The 20,656-nt window shown below is 34.9% G+C and overlaps 2 protein-coding genes across 3 annotated transcripts in view; one reads left to right on the top strand and one right to left on the bottom strand.

Moving 5' to 3' along the window:
• LOC125066475 (voltage-dependent calcium channel subunit alpha-2/delta-3) overlaps nucleotides 1-6,248 on the top strand; it is a 65,679-nt gene extending 59,431 nt beyond the window's left edge. The window contains exons 18-25 of one of the 2 annotated variants that reach the window (XM_047674556.1): nucleotides 451-541; nucleotides 797-829; nucleotides 3,170-3,283; nucleotides 3,685-3,955; nucleotides 4,419-4,785; nucleotides 4,904-5,192; nucleotides 5,275-5,461; nucleotides 5,568-6,248. In XM_047674556.1, the coding sequence (XP_047530512.1) occupies nucleotides 451-541; nucleotides 797-829; nucleotides 3,170-3,283; nucleotides 3,685-3,955; nucleotides 4,419-4,785; nucleotides 4,904-5,192; nucleotides 5,275-5,461; nucleotides 5,568-5,669 (1,454 nt within the window). In that variant the 3' untranslated portion in view covers nucleotides 5,670-6,248. The remainder of the gene's footprint in view (nucleotides 1-450; nucleotides 542-796; nucleotides 830-3,169; nucleotides 3,284-3,684; nucleotides 3,956-4,418; nucleotides 4,786-4,903; nucleotides 5,193-5,274; nucleotides 5,462-5,567) is intronic. The other variant, XM_047674566.1, reaches the window with a different exon arrangement.
• Nucleotides 6,249-10,468: 4,220 nt separating this feature from the next.
• On the bottom strand, nucleotides 10,469-20,093 carry LOC125065759 (exosome RNA helicase MTR4). The gene is made up of 18 exons (XM_047673601.1): nucleotides 19,905-20,093; nucleotides 19,671-19,790; nucleotides 19,046-19,288; nucleotides 18,414-18,588; nucleotides 17,697-17,808; nucleotides 17,072-17,274; nucleotides 16,640-16,880; nucleotides 15,858-16,048; nucleotides 15,133-15,234; nucleotides 14,572-14,745; nucleotides 14,330-14,432; nucleotides 13,590-13,762; nucleotides 13,125-13,316; nucleotides 12,772-13,013; nucleotides 11,980-12,216; nucleotides 11,490-11,652; nucleotides 11,076-11,238; nucleotides 10,469-10,659 (listed from the first exon to the last, which is right to left on the bottom strand). The coding sequence occupies exons 1-18, from the start codon at nucleotides 19,997-19,999 to the stop codon at nucleotides 10,502-10,504; spliced, it is 3,087 nt and encodes a 1,028-aa protein (XP_047529557.1). The 5' UTR covers nucleotides 20,000-20,093; the 3' UTR covers nucleotides 10,469-10,501.
• Nucleotides 20,094-20,656: the final 563 nt, after the last annotated feature.

Genomic DNA, 20,656 nt, shown 5'->3' with positions numbered 1-20,656 from the left:
GACATATAAAACATTTCTTACGGTGTCGATGCGCCGCAAACAATGAGATCGCTATATTACTTGAGCCTATAATACAATTAAAATATACTTTATTCGAGTAGGCCCATTAAAGTACTTACAAAAAGTAACTACTACCAAGCTACCACCGGTTCGGATCGAAGACTCTAAAGAGAAGTAACGGCAAGAAACTTTGTAGTTACCCTTTTCTGCCATTTTAATTATATTATTTATTTCAACCAATTGCAATTAAATCCACACATGCCTTGATATCAACAAAGTTTTTGCGAATTCGAGAACTAGGTAAGTTATAGCTAACCTCACCCTTAAAAGGGTATCTAACTTTCTAGAGTTATTATTACGAACGAATGAAACGACATTTGGCAATTTTGATACGTAAACTAATATTCTAGAAAATATGTCACATTTATTTCGTGTATCTCTTCTTTACAGGTGATAAAACATTAATGCAATCGTTAGTACGTGACGCAATGGTAATAAAAGAGTTGGACGCACACACTGGACACGCGAGCCATCACTCCCAGTAAGTAAAACTGAGAGATATTGCATGTTTATTAGCTTTAAAACATGTTTATGACGAAAATCAACTTACAAAACCACTGAACCAATAAAGTTTTAAAATGATCGTTCAGAATATGTTCGAATCCTGATTGTGTTCGACGTTATTATTTAAATGTCGCATGCAACTCTTGCACACATAGATATTAAATAAAAACCACAAAGCACTTTATTTTAATTTTATTTTGATCACTAATTTCTATGTGTTTCACACGAATAGCCCGATAGCGACATTAATGGCACTACTAACAAGGTAACGTAACAAAGATATCTCCATTCTAATGTTTCGCATAGATACAGTTTAGAAATACGACGCCAACTAGAAAAAATACCGAAATAATTGAACAACTTTACCAAACTGTAGATTAGAAACAATGCGTGATGATATGTAATTGCAAATCCTTAGAAGTGAATTGTTTTGTGTGATAAACAAGGAGTTTCCCCTCAGTTGTAGGCTTAAGTTGATATCCTTCCTATCGTTTGGTATTTGTAAAAATAGGTGTAACAAGGGCGTTACATTAGCGTACATGCTCCTGTTTTTGCTATTTATTTTATAGACAACGTGAGTTTTTCATTGCAAATTAATAGCGGCTAGTTCATAATTTTAAGTGTCTACACAACGAAGTCAAAGCTCAAATGATTTTTATTAATTCGTTATCTGCTAGCACGTACGCCAATTGAGACACTATAATTGGTATGGAAAGTAGAGCTATGTAATTAAATATAAAAAAGTTTTGGCCATTATTAAACAAGATGACAGACCCATTTATTGGCACTATTAAAAAGTACTCAAATGAAGTCGTTTTCAATTCCTACAATAACCAAATTATTTATCTAATTAAATATCAGCACTAAGATTAAACTGAAGCAATGAAAGATGTTTTCAATAAACCATGTATTATAAGACTTTATTTTAAAATGAATGTATTGCTTTAATAATTAGACGGTTAAAGTAAGTTGAAACTTTAATAAATCTAAATGATGAAGGAACACCAATTACCGGCCGATTGCTTTTTTTTTAATGATGAAACTGGCACCAGTTTTGATGATAAATTATTTAAAAAAAAATCTAAACCATAAATAGTAAGAATTTCTAAGCATATTTTTTTACTTGTCAATACAAAAACCAAAGTTTTTTTCTGTTTTTTCGTGTTAGTGCTAATATTGGGTCCATATTTTACATATACGAGTATTATACTCTGAGTCGACAAATACTTGAAGGTTTGCGTAGAACAAATGCAATTGCTTTTAAGTTTATGAAAGCTACCGAGGATTCAGGTAATTTAAATTAGTAATCATAACATTGTTTACATTTTTGAACAGGTTTTCTAGCTTGCTTGGAGTTTGGATTTTCTTATTTATAACTAATATTTTTTTTATTATGATGAGCCTTTGTTTTTGAAAGTATTCGTAAGGATTCATATAAATTGTATTTGTGTATACACGTATTGATGCGTTGATTGAGAAAATTTGTCGATATGTCGAATGTTATTCTACATTCTAATGGTAGGAGTAAAGCTAAACAAACCTTAAATTTACATATTAAATAAGATTTTCTAATAACTCTTTCATATTTTGTACTACGTTCTTGATTATTTACTTTACTTTTATTTACAATGCAACATAACTCCGTTTTTTCACGAATCCTTTATGAACACCGTAGGTTAAATTATTTTAGTTTACCACCAATAATGTCATGTGAATTGAAGGTCAAATGTGAATATTCCGGCTATAAATTATATTCAATCATTTTATATTTAAATAATAATGTTATCATTTATTGTAAGTTTTATTTAAAAAATAATAAGAAAGACATATACAACATTTACGTATTACCTCGATATATAATGAAAAAATATCACTGTGACGTAAATATAGGTGTGAAAACGAGACATTTGAAACTTTGTTACAACAAAATTAATTGATTACATTTAAAGTAAATTTTTAATATTTTTTTTTTTGAATAAAAATAATAAATTAAACCGATAAAGATTTCTATAAGTTTAATTCAGAATTTTATAATTTGATATTGCAATAATGTTCACAAAACTTTTGTAGCTTCTGTAGCTTTAAAAAGTTCGATTACCAAGAGTAAATGCAATGTTACACCTTATATTGATTATTTTTATTTCAATAAGTGAAAAATCTACCTACCTAACATACATAATAATAATACTACCAAATTATGATATGTTTGAAACGATTTTGGTTACAATAAGAATATTTGATTTACATTTTGCGAAATACAAAAAAATATATTTGTCGTAGGTCTTTTAATCTCTTTAAGATTATTGTAAATTAATTAAACATGAAGATGACTTATAAATGTTTTCTTTTTTATTAATAAATCACCAAGTTTCTTACACATTAATAACTTACGTTTTATCATAATTACTAGTAAATAACACGTAATAACACGTAAATAACACGTAACTCGATTGTTAATCTAAGCTAGTTACTAAGCCCTCGTTCAACGGAGGCGGTACTTTCATACCTAAATGTTTAATGTAATGTAATATCCTTCGATGTAATTTTATGAGACTTAAAACAGATTCAAGGGCCGTTATCTGATTAGAACTGACTATCTTTACAGACAAGGACGCTTTCACAAGTTCGTGGTGACTCTGTCTTTCATCGCAACTAGAAGCGGCCTATTAAAATGGACTGAAAACATTAATACCTCAAGATCAGCTGACTCCTCTGAACCGTATGTATTTCATCATTTTAATATATCATAGATTAAAGAAAGTCTGTAAATCCTACCAGTCGTACTGCAGGGCTAAAGATCTTCTTCATTAGAGGTTTATAGCTTATTTTACTAAGCCGTTTCGAAGCGGATTGGTGGAGACATTGGTGGCACATTCGTTCTGGTACTTATTATGGTTTTCTTTCACAAGAAAACAGCAAGAAATGAATTATGAATACAAATTAAGCAAGATAAATTCAGTACCCGGGTTTTGATCCCGCTACGTTTGGTTAAGTCTAGTAGTTCTAACCACCAGGCCATCTTTGCTCTACCTCTGTATTTAATCATACATTTTTTAAACTAAAAAGGATATTTCATTAGACATAATTATAATCTTCTGATATTTATTTAAATATTTTCAGGCATTTTAGCGAAAAATATGCACGTGCTTATGACTCGGAATGGTATCGACGCGCAGTAGAACATCATTCCATTGAACCTGAGAGTTTCGTCTTCTCTGTTCCCTTTCGAGATGGTTCTGAACCAGAAGATTTTAGTGGAAAACCTCCTCTCGTGCTGGCCACTCACGCGGTGTTCGTGGAGTCCAGAGGACATCGCGCACCGGCCGCTGTTGTTGGATTACATTTCCAATTGGATTCGCTTGCGAAACATTTCTTGAACGTTACATCGACGGTAGGTTTTGTCATCAATTAATAATATATATTTTAGTAACTATTGTTGGAACTTGGGCCTATTAACATTTTCTGATATTAAATATTATTCAGAAATAGAATATACTATACACATATTCATATATATATATAAGTATGTATACACATACTTAAATATAATTTTCGTTTTGTAAATTGTAATTCGGTTTTGTATGATTGTTGTTGTCTACCTCTAATTTTTCCTTCTTGGGTGAGATTAAAGAAAATCAACGGGATAAGTTTCCCTTTTGTATTTGTTTCGGTTCTGAGATTTTTGTGAAGTGTTCAAGACTTTTAAACACGTACATGAACAAATATGCCATATTTAAATTGAACTGATAGTCACTAATATTGAGACTATGACTTATAATAAAAAAATATAAAATTGGACTATTTTATAATTTTCTGAATTATATAAAATTACAAAAGTTGTTTCTTGTTATCAGTGTACAGCAGGAAGCATTTGCAAAAAAACATGTGCTGGCGACGAACTAGACTGCTACATTCTAGACGACAACGGCTTTATAATTTTATCTGAAGACGCTTCGCAAACCGGACGATTCTTCGGACAGGTGGATGGAACGATAATGGACTCGCTCGTACAGGATAGAATCTACAAGAAAGTTACCGTACATGACCACCAGGGTCGATGCCCGGATTCAAGAAACCCATTTAGTGGTCACGGTAACAAGCTAACACCTATGAAGCCGCTTTCCTGGCTAGGCGGATACGTGGCTAATTTGCTAGCAGTTTGGTACCCACTGTGGGAGACCGTACAGGCGCGTCCTCACGCTCACCCGGAAGAGGAATTAGGTTAGTTACATACATACGTAAAAATCAGTCAAATCATCAGAGGGGAATCGTTTGAATCACTGGACACGAATAAAAACCGTATTAAAAAAATAAAATCGAAATTGGTAAACTTTTTTAGACTACGAGGATTACGAAAACGAAGAAATGGAACACGAGGACGACATGGACCGCGACCGCGGCACATACGAGATCATAATCGACGGGCTGGGCGCGGCCGACCCGGCGGGCGGCGCGCAGCCCGTGAGCCCCGGCCCGCCGCGCGAGCCGCCGCGGGAGGCCGCGCGCTCCGCCGCCGTGCGTCCCTGCGACACCAGCGCTGAGCTCTTCACGCTACAGTCCACCCGCCTCAACGCCGCGCAGCCGCTCAAGGGCAAGCTCACCAACTGCCACAACTCCGGATGCGAAAGGTGACCGACTCGAAAAATATCCATATCCCTCACGTACGAAAGAAATTGGACGTAAATAATCTCGAACCGATCGACCTTCCAGGCCGTTCAGCGTGCAGAAGATCCCGCACAGCAACCTGATCCTGCTGGTGGTGGACACGCTGTGCCCGTGCGGCGCCAAGCGCCTGGACGTGCGCGCGCGCGAGGCGACCGCCCGCAGCGCGTGCCGCCGCCCCCCGCGCGCCCTGCCGCGCCGCCGCCCGCCCGTCTGCGTGTCCTATCATCCAGAGGTCACTAGTGAACTTTGCGCACTATTTTCAACCTTGAAATTCAATGTAGACAATTTAGAAAATCATTAACTTCAAGATTGACATATTCAATATTTATATTTTGCAGGAAATTGAGATACTATCGTGCGGCCGCGGCGCTATTGCACGTCCACTCACCGCCATGTTCGCTACGCTCGTGCTGCGGCTCTTCTTGACTCTTGCAACGTGACTGTCCAATATCTAAACGTACCACCACTTAACTGACCGCAGGTCTCCAGACCGTCTGAAGCTTTCTACAAAACCATATCGAGTTCCATATCAAAAATAAGAATAATTTTACCGAATCGCCGTTTCGCGAAGTTTTTAATCTGAAAGCTTCGCCAGTCACCGTACCGCAGTGTTCGCGTGGTTTGAGTGTGAATGGACCGTTTGTATGAACCTCTGTCGGGGCGCTCGCCGGAGCCGGGGGTGGAGGTGTATTGATATAATTAGAGTAACGTGAAGGAGCGCTCCAGCTTTCCGAGCGGGTGCCTTTCGTCGGCGCATTTTGTAGGTGTTTGCGAGATGTTTAATGTTTTGACGATTTTACAGACTGAAGTTTTGGTCCGACCAAGTGAACTTTTGATCTTGTTTTGAGACAGGATTATCGATTCGAACTAGGTTAAGATAACGTTTAAAATATTTTCTCCTCTGTTAAGTTGTCATTCTCGATATTGTAACTATGATGCGGTCGCATACATTATAGGTAGGTAACTAATGTCTTGTTAAATTTAATTGAGGATTATCACAAACTTGAAGAACTTATAAATTATAGCTAATGTTAATAGATATTTAAATATAATAAATGTAAATTATAATAATATCGTTTAAAAACTGTTTTAGAAAAATTTACCTATGTTGATCCTAACACGATTTATTTCTTTATATATTTTCAACAATATAATTGCTAAAAAAAATATTATATAGTTGCATAGATTTATTGTGTTTTTATTGTAAATAAGAGATGTTTTGTTTGTAGGTTATTACGTTGCAGCGTTTAAGTGTGCCTGTGTATAATTATCGATATTATAAAGTAACGAGTCGACGAGTAAGCATCGTAGAGTTGATCGATTAATCACAACTCGAAATTGAATTTCTAATAACGTAAAGTATAAGGAGCGGAATGGGAGTAAAACATCAAATGTACTTTAATTGCTATAAAACTTAACATTATAAACTTAAAACCATAATTAAAAACAATATATTAAAAAGTCCGAAGTTTTTATATTCATCGAATCAATATCATTTCGATTTATTGTAAATTAGATATTTTAAAATATTGCTGTACAGGGTTGTATTAGATCTGGCATCTTTATTATATAATGACGATCAATTTTAATTATTCGATTAGAATTATTAAAATAATCACATTTGCTCCGAAATCCTTCACGATGTCCTCTCGGCCGACTCCTATCCATCTAGTCGTTAGCAAAACTCTTGCCTAATCTTCGAATAACGTACATATTTATATGGGATACTGTAATGTCTCATCTGTAAATATATATCTTCGAAGGCCTACTATATATAAATGTGTGTTGCTATGTTTATAGTTCGAATTCGACTTCTTCTGTCCTACATAAAAATCAAATCGTGTCGACCTCACAGAATTATTTGCATTTGAAATATCAACATTATTCATAATATACGAGATCTCATTGCGCTATATACACGGCCTAGATATATAACGTTTAACATATAAGTAAAACATCTAATAACATTGAATTGAATAATCTGTTTGTACCTATCGTAAACGTTGTTTATAAATTTAAATCAGATTCATATTAACTTAATATCGTATAGACTATATTATTATACCAGATCGTATAAGCGTTAAAGTTGGAGCTTGCTGTTGTCCATTTCAAATAAACATTTTTATTGAAACAATAATCTGAAATAGTACAAAGTTATATATATATTATGTAATTTCTCGCATTGTGTGCCAAACCACAGCCAAGTTTCGTATTTAACCGATTTTATTAAACGGGACCGACTCTGGAAAACAAAAGGACAATAGCATGCTCGAAGGTCCGAAGGATTAATCACAGTACCCTCGTAACTATCTTCTCAATGATCGTTAGCTAAAAGTAAATTAAACACAATTTGTTTCGCATTATATCCGATATTTAATATACTATTATTACATTGAAAATATATTATGTATTTAATGTATCAATACAAGAGAATATGCGTTGTAGTTTACTGTGATCGATTCGCGAATATATAGTTCCGACATTATCAAAATATTGTACCGTGCTCTCACGACCGGCGTAATGTTTGTGAGGACGCTTTTGAGATGTTGTACATTTTGTATAAATATAAATACAGTAAGGAGTCGATGTGACGTCATAGTTTCAACTGGTGAGTGGCGGACGACTGGTAATATTGAAAGTGCTTCTTGTAAGCGTCGAGTCTTCCATAGCAGTCGGACGCGGAGCGAGTGTTTACTGTAACTAAGTATTAAACGATAATAATAGATTATACTTATCATAGCGTAGGCGGACTCGCGGCGGGTTTATGTACACGAGTAAAGTCACGAAACAATTACCTCGTTTAGTTACGCAATAATAGCTAGACAGAATTTAGAGTTCATTTCGCGTTTAGTTATTGGACATATCAATTCAGGCACCAAATGAGACTATAGCGTAAGCGATTTTTTGAATATTTTCGATTGTTATATTATTCGGAGTTCTGTAGAGATCTCTTTCATATCCGATGCCTTCTTTAATATTAAAAAAAAAAATAGATAAAATAGTATTTTATTAAAAGAACACCGAAATTTAAAGTTACGTTGGTATGGATCGCGTGTAGTTGATGTGAGACTGGCATCAGATGTAAACATGAAAGGAGGTCTCTATGTAACTTATTTTAAGGTTCGTATGTGCAATAACTTTTATGTAAGAAACAGTGATTTCTAAAATTATGCCACGTTCAATTATCTGTGTACACTTTTCTACGAAACATGTACTCGTTTATTTCTTAAACTGTTTCATGTGTATAACTCATTCCCTTGTTAACGCTTTTAGATATTAGGTAATATTCAAAATTTTACTGAAAATACATTTGTGAATTAATATTCGACGTTTGCTGTTTTTTAATTATCCTTTATTACAATTAGTTTTAATATATTTGTACTGTAATAAAACTAATTATAATACGGATAAATTTTAATATAGTGTACTTGGGCACGGCCGACTGTAAACATGGTTCTCTAGTGTAATTATAGTCGAATACTTTTTTCTTTTTGTTACTTGCCCGTTCATGCTATAGACAAACCGTAATTACAAAAATAAAGTTCTCTTATAACATTGTGGATCATTATTTTAAGTCTATATTTACTGAACGCCTACACTGCACCTTTCTACTGTACCTACTATTAAACCTTCGTTAGGTCTATAGTCTGATCCAATCCCGCCACAGGTTTTTTTCTACCGCTCATAGACATTGAGGCCGTAAGAAATTTTAACCATTCTTTATAACGCCAATGCGCAACCAACCTTGGCAACTAACACTGGCTCACTCACCCTATAAACTGGAACACAACGGTACAATAAAATAAGTATTGCTGTTTGATGAATGTCTGATGAGTGTAAGTAACAAAGTAAAACCAAGGTAAAGATCATTGATCTTAAACTGACTTCGAATCCATAAAAATGACAACAGAGTATTCATTATGGATTCGTGAACAAATAAAGTTTCGAATAATAGCGAAGTTTAAAAAAAAAATGAAAGTGAACTGGTTATTTGAAAAGACCATCTATGCGAGTTTCTTGCCGTTTCTTTTCGCTGGAGGCTACTTTCCGAAACGGTGGTATAGTTGAAATATTGACGATTCAAAAATGCTTTATTGTAAAGTTTATTTGAGTAAAGTGCATTCGATTTGATTTTATTTGAATCAAGAAAGTTTTGTAGTGCATAATATAGCAAAGCTATCCGTACAACGCATGGAATATGTAAAGTTTGTTTATCTTTACCCCACCGTCCACTGAAAAGGCGAAATATTTCATATAGAACACGTGGTTCTTCTCACTGGGTACTCATGTGTTTCATTTTGTATTTATAAAACAATGCATTGCTTGGCTGTAATTGGTAACATCGTAAAGCTTCAAGCTAACGAAAATACTCTTCCCAGCAGCGTTTGCTGGTTGATAAATTTTGTTTTTTTTTGTTTTTATGTCCAATGACATTTTGTATAAAAAAGTACTTTAGCTTGTTATTTAAACCAGACATCAACGTATTAAAGAAAATATTTCGATTCCACCGAGATTTAGATAAGGACGCTGAAAAAATATAACATGTATTGTGAGAAAGAACGAGAGAGCAGATATTCCTTCCACTCGTGCGCATGCGCCATTTTTATGAATGATATTTTTTAATAAAATATTATATGTTAGTGTAGACTAAATTATTTAAAGACGTAATAAACAAAAATGAATCAAAAACTGAAGTATAAAGATAATTGGAAACATTTTTTTGGTATAACAACTGAAAAAACCAACTAAACGAATATACATAAAAAATATATCTTATATATTTTAGTATATAATATTACTAGCAGTTGTCCGCGACTTTGCTCGCGCAATATTACGTTAATTTAAGACAGAAACGCTTATATATGTACGATACTTATATCAAATAAAGTTTCATGTTTATAACTTAAAAAATGACGGGGTTCCTTACAAAGTTTCAACCTTTATTTCATTCCCTCAGGGGTAGAATTTCCAAAATCCTTTTCTAGTAGATCTCTCAAAAAAAAACGATTCCACTCACCGAAGTACATGGCCCTAACTTTAACAGCTTACGCTCGGCGATGATGAATCAGTCAGTCAGAACATGTTATTTTATAAGTATATGACTGTATAAGCTGCGCTTCGCAACTTTGCCCGCTTTAATTTTCACCATTGAGCAGCGAGATGTATATTATGCTGTATTTTAATCACTTGTTAAAGAAGTTAATAAACAAAAATAGGAGAAAAAAAAACAATATTTTAAGAGTAAAAAATATTTTTACTAGATAAAGTAGTTTCACATGTACAAGCTGGCGGCGAACACGATGTCTCGTTTGAGCATCTTGATGGCGTCGCTGAACTTGTTCTCGAGGTCGGTGTTGCCGATGTTCTTGGCGGCCTGGCACAGCTGGCGGAGCACCTCCTCCAAGCGACGCATGCAACGAATTATTGAACCTGATAACGTTATTTATTTTATACACAAGGACATTTAAAAATATAAAAGTAAATATGTTCATTTGTACTATAATATTAATCGCCTAGTTGGTCTAATGGCTATCTTGTAAATCTGCAGATCGTGATTCATTCATTTCTTCTTCCAAAGCGTGTAAAGTTACTTCCACACTCACATACCGATGGGACGGCTACCATCAGTGTATGTGAGTTATGAAAGCATAAATATCTGTCTTTTAGAATGACCGTAATGACAGAGACCAAATTTCGGTCAGAAAAATTTTGAAGCGTTATTATGTTCGAAATAATTGATGGATATAGTAGGCACGTCGACGGGAAAGACATTATGTTCAATTACTAACTGAGCCGATGCGCCAAAGTACTGCTCTCACGAGTTAATAGCTTGAAAAGATAACTACCTTCGAAGACGTCGGTCATCTTGCAGATCTGTAGGAAGGAGGCCCCCTTGGCCCACGCGAGCACCACGTCCATGAGCGTGCACTTGAACTTGCCCACGTACTCGTCCTCGTCCAGGTCCATCTTGGCGTCCATCGACACCTTGGCTATGCGACGCGCGTACTCCTGTCGACATGAGAAAATATGTTTACAAAGAGTGCTTTATAGATACATTGGACATATGTACTCGTGTTTACCTCCAAAACTCTAGTATACTTACGAGGGACGGCTCTTATAATAATCTCAAGGAATATAATCAAACCTACACTTGAGTCGAGACTGAGCTAACTCAGACAGCTAGGATGATTAAATAAGTGTCTCTATGTATAGAGTAATCGAAAGATAATAATCTCAGCAAAATAATTCGTGGGCTGGACCTGCAGCTGGCGCAGCACGGCGCGCAGCTCCTCGCCGGCGGCGGACGCCTGCGACGACGCCTCGTCGCACACGAAGCAGCTCACCAGCGCCGCGCTCTGCGCCGCGCTCAGCGAGTTGAACACGCCGTTGAAGATCAGCTCCGTCAGCAGCAGCTCGTCCGCGCTGCGGGCGAGGCGCGGTTAGTGGCGGCTCTGTACCGAGGGACTTAGGCCTGGCTGGAGTTGCTCACCGGGGGTCGATCACAACAATTGGGGGCAGTTTTTGTAAACAAAAGTGCAACGTGTATATATAGTTAAGATGAAAAGAAATAAATTAATGCACTTTCGTCTTTATGACATCAGATAAGGTGTACTCCAAATTATGCTGTAACTTTAAGTTACTTATTCAACAGAAGAATAAAAAATATACAAAGTATTTCAAATAGAACTTAACATAAAAACCATCTAAAATTGTAAATTTGTTTTAATTTTAACAATAATTAATCATTACCTGCTCAGTTCACAAGCTATCCTGCCTTTTAATTCTATAACATCGGATAGCGTACAATAACCTAATCTTCTAAGTACTCGTTTCCTTTTCTTTAGTTCATCCATCTGTAATATACTTTTCGCCTTTTTCAGTTCCGATTTAACTGACATTAATTCTTCGTATATTTCCTGTTTATTTTCATAGGCTGCGGTCAATGCTCCACGGTTCTTGTCTTTATGTAGAGGATGGGAGTACAGTCTACAAAACACAGTAAAATATATATATATATATATATCTCCCAGACCGATTTCAAACACGCCTACCAAGGTGCGCAGCTGATATAATAATACTTTGGTGAGTGCGCAAATACTCTTTTCCACTCTTTCCCATATACAATCGGAAAGAGATCTGGCGAACGTTTGACGGCTTTAAGAAGTACAATAATGTTAACGCGTCCAACTTAAGAACTTCATGCTGCTCTTGAATACTTCGTTACAGAAAACCTCAATAACATTTTTATTGGTTCAAGCCTGGCCAAGTTTGGATCCAGGACCTTAGAATCTGCAGTCGTATAAGCTAGCCACATAAAAAATGTAGCCGTCACATTAATTTAAGAGTAGATTGTATTATCGCCTAAACCAAATGTATGCAAAACTTGCAATCAGACAGTATTGTAGTATGGAACTAATTGAGTTGAAAGAGTTGACCCACACATGCTAAGAGGGTAATTTGATTTAAAGGCTTCAATTTATTAGGAATCTACAACTTAGTAAGTGTTGTATAAGGAATAAAGATATGTAATTTTTGATTTACCTTTCTTCTAAAATTTTAATTCTATCCACACATTCTTTAAATACGGGATCGTCAATTTTCATATCTTTTATAGGATTGAGCAATGGAGGTCCTTCTGGGAAGCGTTTCTTGACTTCACCTATCGTCTTGAGAACGGATTTCCTATTGTCCGGAGGTCGAAGGTCCTTGGGGTAGTAGACGCGGAGTGAACTGATCTGGTATATAAGAGTGTGTAGAACGGGCACCACTTCTACGTCTCCTGCCTATAATAATAATAATTTTAAATAATATGGATATATAAAACCAACGGGTATAAAAGCAAGTGCAGTTTGGAAAACGGTGGACTAGGTGATAAAAATACTCCATGTAGTTACCTCTCCCGGCGGACAAGGCATGTTCGTGTCGGTGTCGTCCGGTTTGCTCTTCTTCACATGAAGTAAAATGTCGACTATGATAACTGTGTCCGCGGTCAGCGGGTTCTCGTCTTGTGGCTTCTTACCCTTGCCCGTTTTATGTCTAAAATTTACGATAATTCCCCAGTCGTATTCGTATTTTTCTGTTTTCACCTAAATAAAAAATAAAACGTTAAAACTTCTCAAGAACAAAGCAAAATTTTACACAATCATAACACACAATTTTTTATCTCTTTTCAATGTGTACAATCTTAAATTTGTCAAAGCGACACAGATATGATTCCATCAGCACGTTTAAATTATGAACAACATAAGCATTAGTGGCGCATTCGGCGCCACTTATATTATTATATTTTAGATAAATTTTATAATGGAATCAGACGTTATTCGAATATATAATCGAGAGCGACACGTCCCGGTGCCGACCTTGACGAGCCTGCCGGGCTGCAGGAAGGGCTTGAGGTAGTCGGGCCGCGTGATGAAGGAGCGGAACTGCGCGCCCAGCAGCTCGAGCTGCGCGCGCGTGGCGCAGTACGCCGACACGGCCTGCTCGTCCGACACCGACACGCGGTCCAGCTGCTTCTGCTTCGCCTTCATCTCTGCGGAACACCGACTCGTTCCGTTTATCCGAGGAAGGCCATGACAGAATGGACCACCTGATTAGTGGACAGGCGCGAGCCCTATTGGCTTTTTATTGGCTAATAAGTATAATATTTATCCCACCCCTAGACCGTCAATGCACAAACAGCCGTAGGCCTAAGGTACGGTCTTTATGGACGTTTGTTACTCTTTCATGCAAAAACTACTGAATAGAATTATTATAAAAGTTTACAATAATATAGCTTATAAATTCCAATTATACAGGCTATAATATCAAGACATTTATTAGGTTTCGTGATTGAAATAAACAATACTAGCATATTGCCTATTATACCTCTTGACGCTAAATCCGCTTAACCGATTTAAATGAAATTTAGTATCGAGATAGATTAATTCCCGGGGAAGGACATAAGATATTTTATAACAGAAATCATCTCTAAGAAGAGAAAGAGGGGTGGAATTTTCAATAAGTGTGATTGTTGACGGAACTCATGTGGGTTTAAGTATAATATATACGCGTACAAAGTCTTGGGTGAAAGCTAGTAAAACATAAGTCAATATCTTACTATCAATTAAATCCGGAATCGCTGCTTGGTTTTGAAATTGGAAGAAACTCCTCTCCAACATGTATTCGGGATTGATTTCTTCCACTCGCAGCAAGTTCAGGACCTGATGAATAGACCGAGTTTGTACATAATTTTATTTTTGAAAAATAATCTTCTTAGATGTTTGACAATAATTAAAAACTTAGCAGTGATTCCTTTGCAATAGTATTATATTAAAATTGGAATATAAGTCGGAGCCAGACCATGTTGTAAGTAAGATGGAAGGCGGAGTTGATGGGATCTGCCTTGCCCTGCACCATAGACTTGACGACGCTGGGCGTGACCTTCTGGTCTATCATGAGGATCACGATGCCCTTGTCGTCCAGACCACGACGACCCGCGCGACCCGACATCTGGATGTACTCTCCCGACGTTATCTGATGGAAAATATCATAAATAACATTAATTATTTGTGATTTTCGAACAATATTTTATAATAATAACTGAAAATTACTTCACATTTGAATATCATTTGTCTGTAACCGGGCTTTGTTCGAACATTTTATTTGTTACTGGTTGTAACATAAAAGTATGAATGAGAAAAAAATTAAAACTATTCTTTTTTTAAATTATTTCTTTCTTATTTCGATCCGTGAAACATATTTTATGCATAAAATGTAAAGAGAAATTTAAATTATCTAGTTCTAAAATTAAAAAGTTCTAGTTAAAAATTCATAGTGTATCGTTGATAATTGTAGAAATACACAATAAAACAATAAGCAATATTTTAAGAGATACATAATCACTTAAATAAATATACTCACAAATCGAAAGTCCTTCCCGTCAAACTTTTGACAATTTGTGAAGACAACTGTTCTAGCGGGCATGTTCAGTCCCATGGCAAATGTTTCCGTTGCGAACAGCGCCTGCAATATTGAAATATTTAAGAATATTTTATGATTGAAGCATTTGTTACTTTAAGTATCACTTACTTTACTTTAAGTAAACTTACAACACATAGCGCAATATGGCTGATATAGTCCGCAAGAGACAATTCAAGTGACATTTTCTCTAGCTATACAAAAGCCTTTACAAACTTTACATTCGTTACTAGTTCACAATAACGCGGTACATCGTTGGACAAACTAACTAGCACAAACTATAAGGTATATTTAATGCAATCATTTTTCTCAACCAATCATAAGCCTTATTAGGGGTAGGGAGTACAGCAGTTATCAGTCAGGATCAAACCTGTGACAGTCGCTAGGCCGCCTGTATACACTGTTGAGTTATTGAATAGATACAGTTCAATGTAATCGATATGACTGTACAGGTTTCGTCGGCAAAACTTGCATTAAATGTCGACGCAAAAAATTACTACTTTGGAAAATATTCGCACAATTTCGATGTTTTACATAATCCGAGAGTCCCTTGATGACTACAGTTTTGTCTATATTTGAATTGACATATTGAAAAATAATAATTATTATGACCTTTTCTGAATATTAGTCTCGTAATATTCTAAAAAGAGTATAAACTGTTAACATACCTTTATAAGTCCTAAGCCGAACAATATCTCAATAGTTTCCTTCAGTATGGGCAGCAGGCCGCCGTGATGTATGCCGATTCCGCGCCTCAGCAACGGTATCACGTTCTCTACTTGCGGCAGTTTGCGATCCTCCTCCGACAGCACGTCCATCGCATTGTTGAATACTTCGTCCACTAGTTTTTTTTCTTCGACTTTAACAAAGAGAAACATTTGCTAAATGTTTTCTTTGGAAAACAAAATATTATTATCAAATTAGCCTTCGTAATCTTTATATATAATAAATATAGAATAAGCACCTCTTCAAGATATATTATGATCTACAATATATGCCGCAAATGTAGGTGCACTCTATTTCCTCATTCTCAAACTCTAACACAACACTACCGGTGTTCAAGTGCAGATACAACGAACTTTCCGAGGCAAAAAAGTGGCAACACTGTCACCTTCAAATCGCTGCTACTAAGAATTTCTTGCCAGAAAAGCTGAATCCCAGATCAGTCCAGGATCAAGGGATCTGCAGTCTTAATTTTACTATTTCTAAAAATTTGCCTGGTTGTGTGACTTATGTGGTCAAAATTTAACTTGTAATTATGGTAATCTTTGTCTTTTAAGAATAAAATTCTTTACAACTTTTTTGTATTATTTGTCATGTTATAAGATAGACATACAATACCACTTAAAAAAAAGATTTACTTCTACATTTATTTTTTTAAATTGCAACAATAATTGTATTCATATAATAATATCCACGATAAAGTGGCAACTCTTCAACATTCACTCACTCGTATTAAAATCCAGTTTGGCCATCTGCATGGCGTACAGCTCGCAGTCCTTCTTACTGAAGCTGAATATGATGACGGGGGCGAAGTTCCTCTCCATGATCATCTTGACGATGTTGAATATGTTGGTGTTGCTGTTCCCGCGCGGGCCGCCCTTGCGCCCGCGCTGGTCGCCCTTGCCCGCCTCGCCCGCGTTGCTCAGCACCGTCATGGCCGTGTTGAAGTTGTCTTCTTTGAACAGACCCTACAAACACATTCTTTATAAGTCAGACTGACAAATTTGATATTGTTGCACAAACCACCAAGGAATTAATTTATATATTTTATATTAAACTCTTTTACGCGTAAGGTACCTATATACACTGAATATAAATTTAATATAATTAATTCAAATAAATAGTTCTATTCAAAATAAACGGTTATACTTTTACATACTTTTTCATCCACAACGAGATGTATGCCATCTCCTCCGGCTGGGAATATATAGTGTTGAAGCGGTGTCGGTCTGTACTCCGTATAGACCACGTGACACGGCTGAGAATGCAGGCGACACACCCACTCAGCGAATTGCCTCGCATTGGGGATCGTAGCCGATAAAAATACGTAGTGTACATTGTCAGGTAACAAAATCAAAGTTTCTAAAAAGAAAAAAATATATTATCTATACATATAATAAAATTGGAGTGTCTGTTTGTAATATTAAAATAACCGCTTTTTACTATATGCATATTATGTACATACAGTACACATACCAAAATATATATACATATTTTATTTACAATTTTTGTCTGTCTGTCTATCTGTTCGTTCCGGCTAATCTCTGGAACGGCTGGACCGATTTTTACGGGAGATTTGACTGGTAGATACAATGTAAAAAAATGTAATAATAAAGTCACGCTGCAATGTCTAAAAACGGCCCAGTACCGCGCGCAGCCCTCGCGTATTCCACCACTCTTTTTTTGTTAAATTCAAACGCGCACGAAGTCGCGGGCACAGTTAGTTAAGTAATATAGTGTGGTCTGAGTACTTCATAATTGAGTGTACATTATACGAATCCTACCTTCCCATACGACACCTCTCTCTTTGTCTCTCATATAATGAATCTCATCAAACACCACCCAACCAACTTCTCGCATAATTTCTGATCCTCTGTACAACATATTTCTCAGAATCTGTAAGGAAAATTATATGAAAGAATATTAAATGCCAATGATAATAATTATATTATTTAAATAATATGTATAAATTTATAAACATATAAATGCAGTTAATAAAAAAAAAATATTAATGAAAATTTTGTCATAGAGATTTTATGTAGAAAAATTTGGTACAGAACATACTCGAAGGAACTGTGTGTGATCTTTGACCTTTTGAACTGTTTTTATTACTGTGCTGACATATCAGATTATGTGTGTGTACAAGTACTATGATACTTGCAGAAATTTATACTTTTGCCTTATAATGTCTCCTGTACTTGTCTAGTTAGTTGTATCATATAAATTGTACCCGTGCATGTATGTGTTAACCGATATTAGCAAGAGCATTGGAATGAGAACAAAAATCATATGCTTTTAAAACTTCAAAAAAATGTAAGTCATATTTAATTAAATATATTTTATAAAATGTATAAAAATTATTTAAATATTAGAATAAATAATGTATAAAAATACATTTTTTTATGTAATTAAAACACATACTTAAGTGTATTCAAACAGTAAAATTTGCTAAAAGTTAGTAATTAAAAGTTTTTATTATGATATACTCAGTGTTATTATACCTCAGTGGTCATAATAAGACATGACGCCGATGGGTTGATAGTGACATCACCAGTTATTAGACCAACATCATGGAATTCTTCTGAAAACTCTCGATACTTCTGATTGGAGAGAGCCTTTATAGGTGTTGTGTATATAACTCTTTGCTTATTTTTTAACGATAATGCAATTGCATACCTGGATTAAAAGGGATAATATAAATTTCAAAGTGGAACTATTATGACTATTTGCAATGTTTCACTAACAGGCAGAGATATTTATTTTTATTAAGAACTATGATTAATACATTAACATACCATTACTGCAAACTATTGAAATAATATATCAGATAATCTTACAACAAATAATTTTGCCTATATTCTACTCTTGTATGACCAAGAAATATTGTGAATTGAAGTATTGGAAAACATAGTAGCTTTTAAGATTAGTATTAAGTCATTCTCAATTGTAATTAAATCACTTTTGAATGTCAGTTTACTAGATAATGTTCTGGAAACTTAGTCATCAGTTTAAGAACAAATAATGATGTTAAAGAGTGCTCACACACAACTTTTGAGGCATATTCTAAAACTCGCATTGCTTGTTAAAAAGTGCCCGCAACGTTGGTAACTAAAACTGCAGGAAATGTACTCACTCTGCAACTACAGTTTTTCCAGCCGATGTATGAGCTGACACCAGGACGGATTGTAAATTGTCAATACACAAAATAGCTTCTTTTTGGAAAGGATCAAGTATGAAGCTATATTGCTTAGCAGGCTCAGTTGAAATCTGTGCTAAAGGTGCATATTCATGATTTGGGGGTATAGCTACTTCATGTGTACAACCCTCATGCGTCTCTAGAGTATGAATTACTATTCTTGAGCTTAACATCTCCACACTGAAAATATGACACACAAATTTAATTAATTTACTAAATATTGAAGGTTGATATCGGCTACTTAGTAATTAATGTACCAAGGGACAAAAGTCAGTATTGTTGTGTTAAAGTTTCAAAGTTTAATTTGCCTGTCTACAGGACATAACATATTAATTCCAGAATTGGTGGGGCATTGGTGATATTAATGAATTATTAGCAACATAATAATTAGTATAAAAAAATGAAAATTTTACGATTAATCGATCTATACAGTAAGGATGTGAATAAAATAGTAGTTTCAATTGACAACAACAATATTACGTTCTGTGTTAAAACACAGAGTTGTTTTGGTGTATGTAATTTTTTCTCAAGACAGGATCACAAACTATAAACATAACCTTACTTTATATCACTCATTAGGTCTTCTTCAACCTCCTCTTCTTGTTTTGGTTTTTTAGTGTCCGCATATTCAACTTCTTCGTATGGACGTTTATTACTTGAAGACGGTTCTTCATCGTTCGTCCTTCAATGAATATTATACCAAGTTATATTTATTGCATTAATACAATATACATCACCGTTATAGATACAGAATAACAGTCTTTGTACATAAGCAAAGGTTAGAAATGTTACTTACGCTTTTTCCTTGTTTTCTATATTAGGTAATTGTGTAGTAGCTTCATTTTGCATTGGATCGTCAAAACAATCAAAAATACTATTTACATCAGCCATTTTCAATGAATATAAATTAGTTTGAACGAAGTATTAAATAAATGATGTACACATTGCAAGCACTGCATGTACTTCTACGTCACATACACACAAACTAAAAGTCAAACGACAAAATCACAAATGTCAAAATTGGATGTTTGAAGACTATAAAACCACCGTATTACGATTTATATAAATGTACTGGATACAATCAAATAATCGATTTATTATGTTAAATATATATATGATGTTATAAATATCGTAGCGTTAATATGATTGTACGAAAATAAGCCGTTTAATTACGAAAGTGTCATCTTTTTAATATAGAATTTTACTATTCATTTAATGAAACATTTCCATGTTATTAAGCCATCAAAAATATAAATTTTAGCCTAAAATTGATTTAGAAGAGTTATATCGAATTTAATAATGAAAGTGGGATTCTGACAAATGATGTGATTGTTCGTTGTACGCTAGGTTCATTCTATTATTTCAGCAAAGATACCACAACCATTATCTTTTAAACAATTTTTTTTTTTCAAAAGAAAAGCACCTATGTATTGGTCAAATATTATAATATTTAATCGAATTATATAAAACAATCAACGAGTCAAGAGAGAGACAACTAAGATCTTCCTATTTTTCAGATTTAAATATATTAAAATATTATATTATTAT

The sequence above is a fragment of the Vanessa atalanta genome, chromosome 1 (assembly GCF_905147765.1).
Source record: "Vanessa atalanta chromosome 1, ilVanAtal1.2, whole genome shotgun sequence".
Classification (NCBI taxonomy): Eukaryota; Metazoa; Arthropoda; class Insecta; order Lepidoptera; family Nymphalidae; genus Vanessa; species Vanessa atalanta.
The sequence above is the reverse complement of the archived record's forward strand: the minus strand, read 5'-3'. Positions and strand labels throughout refer to the sequence as shown.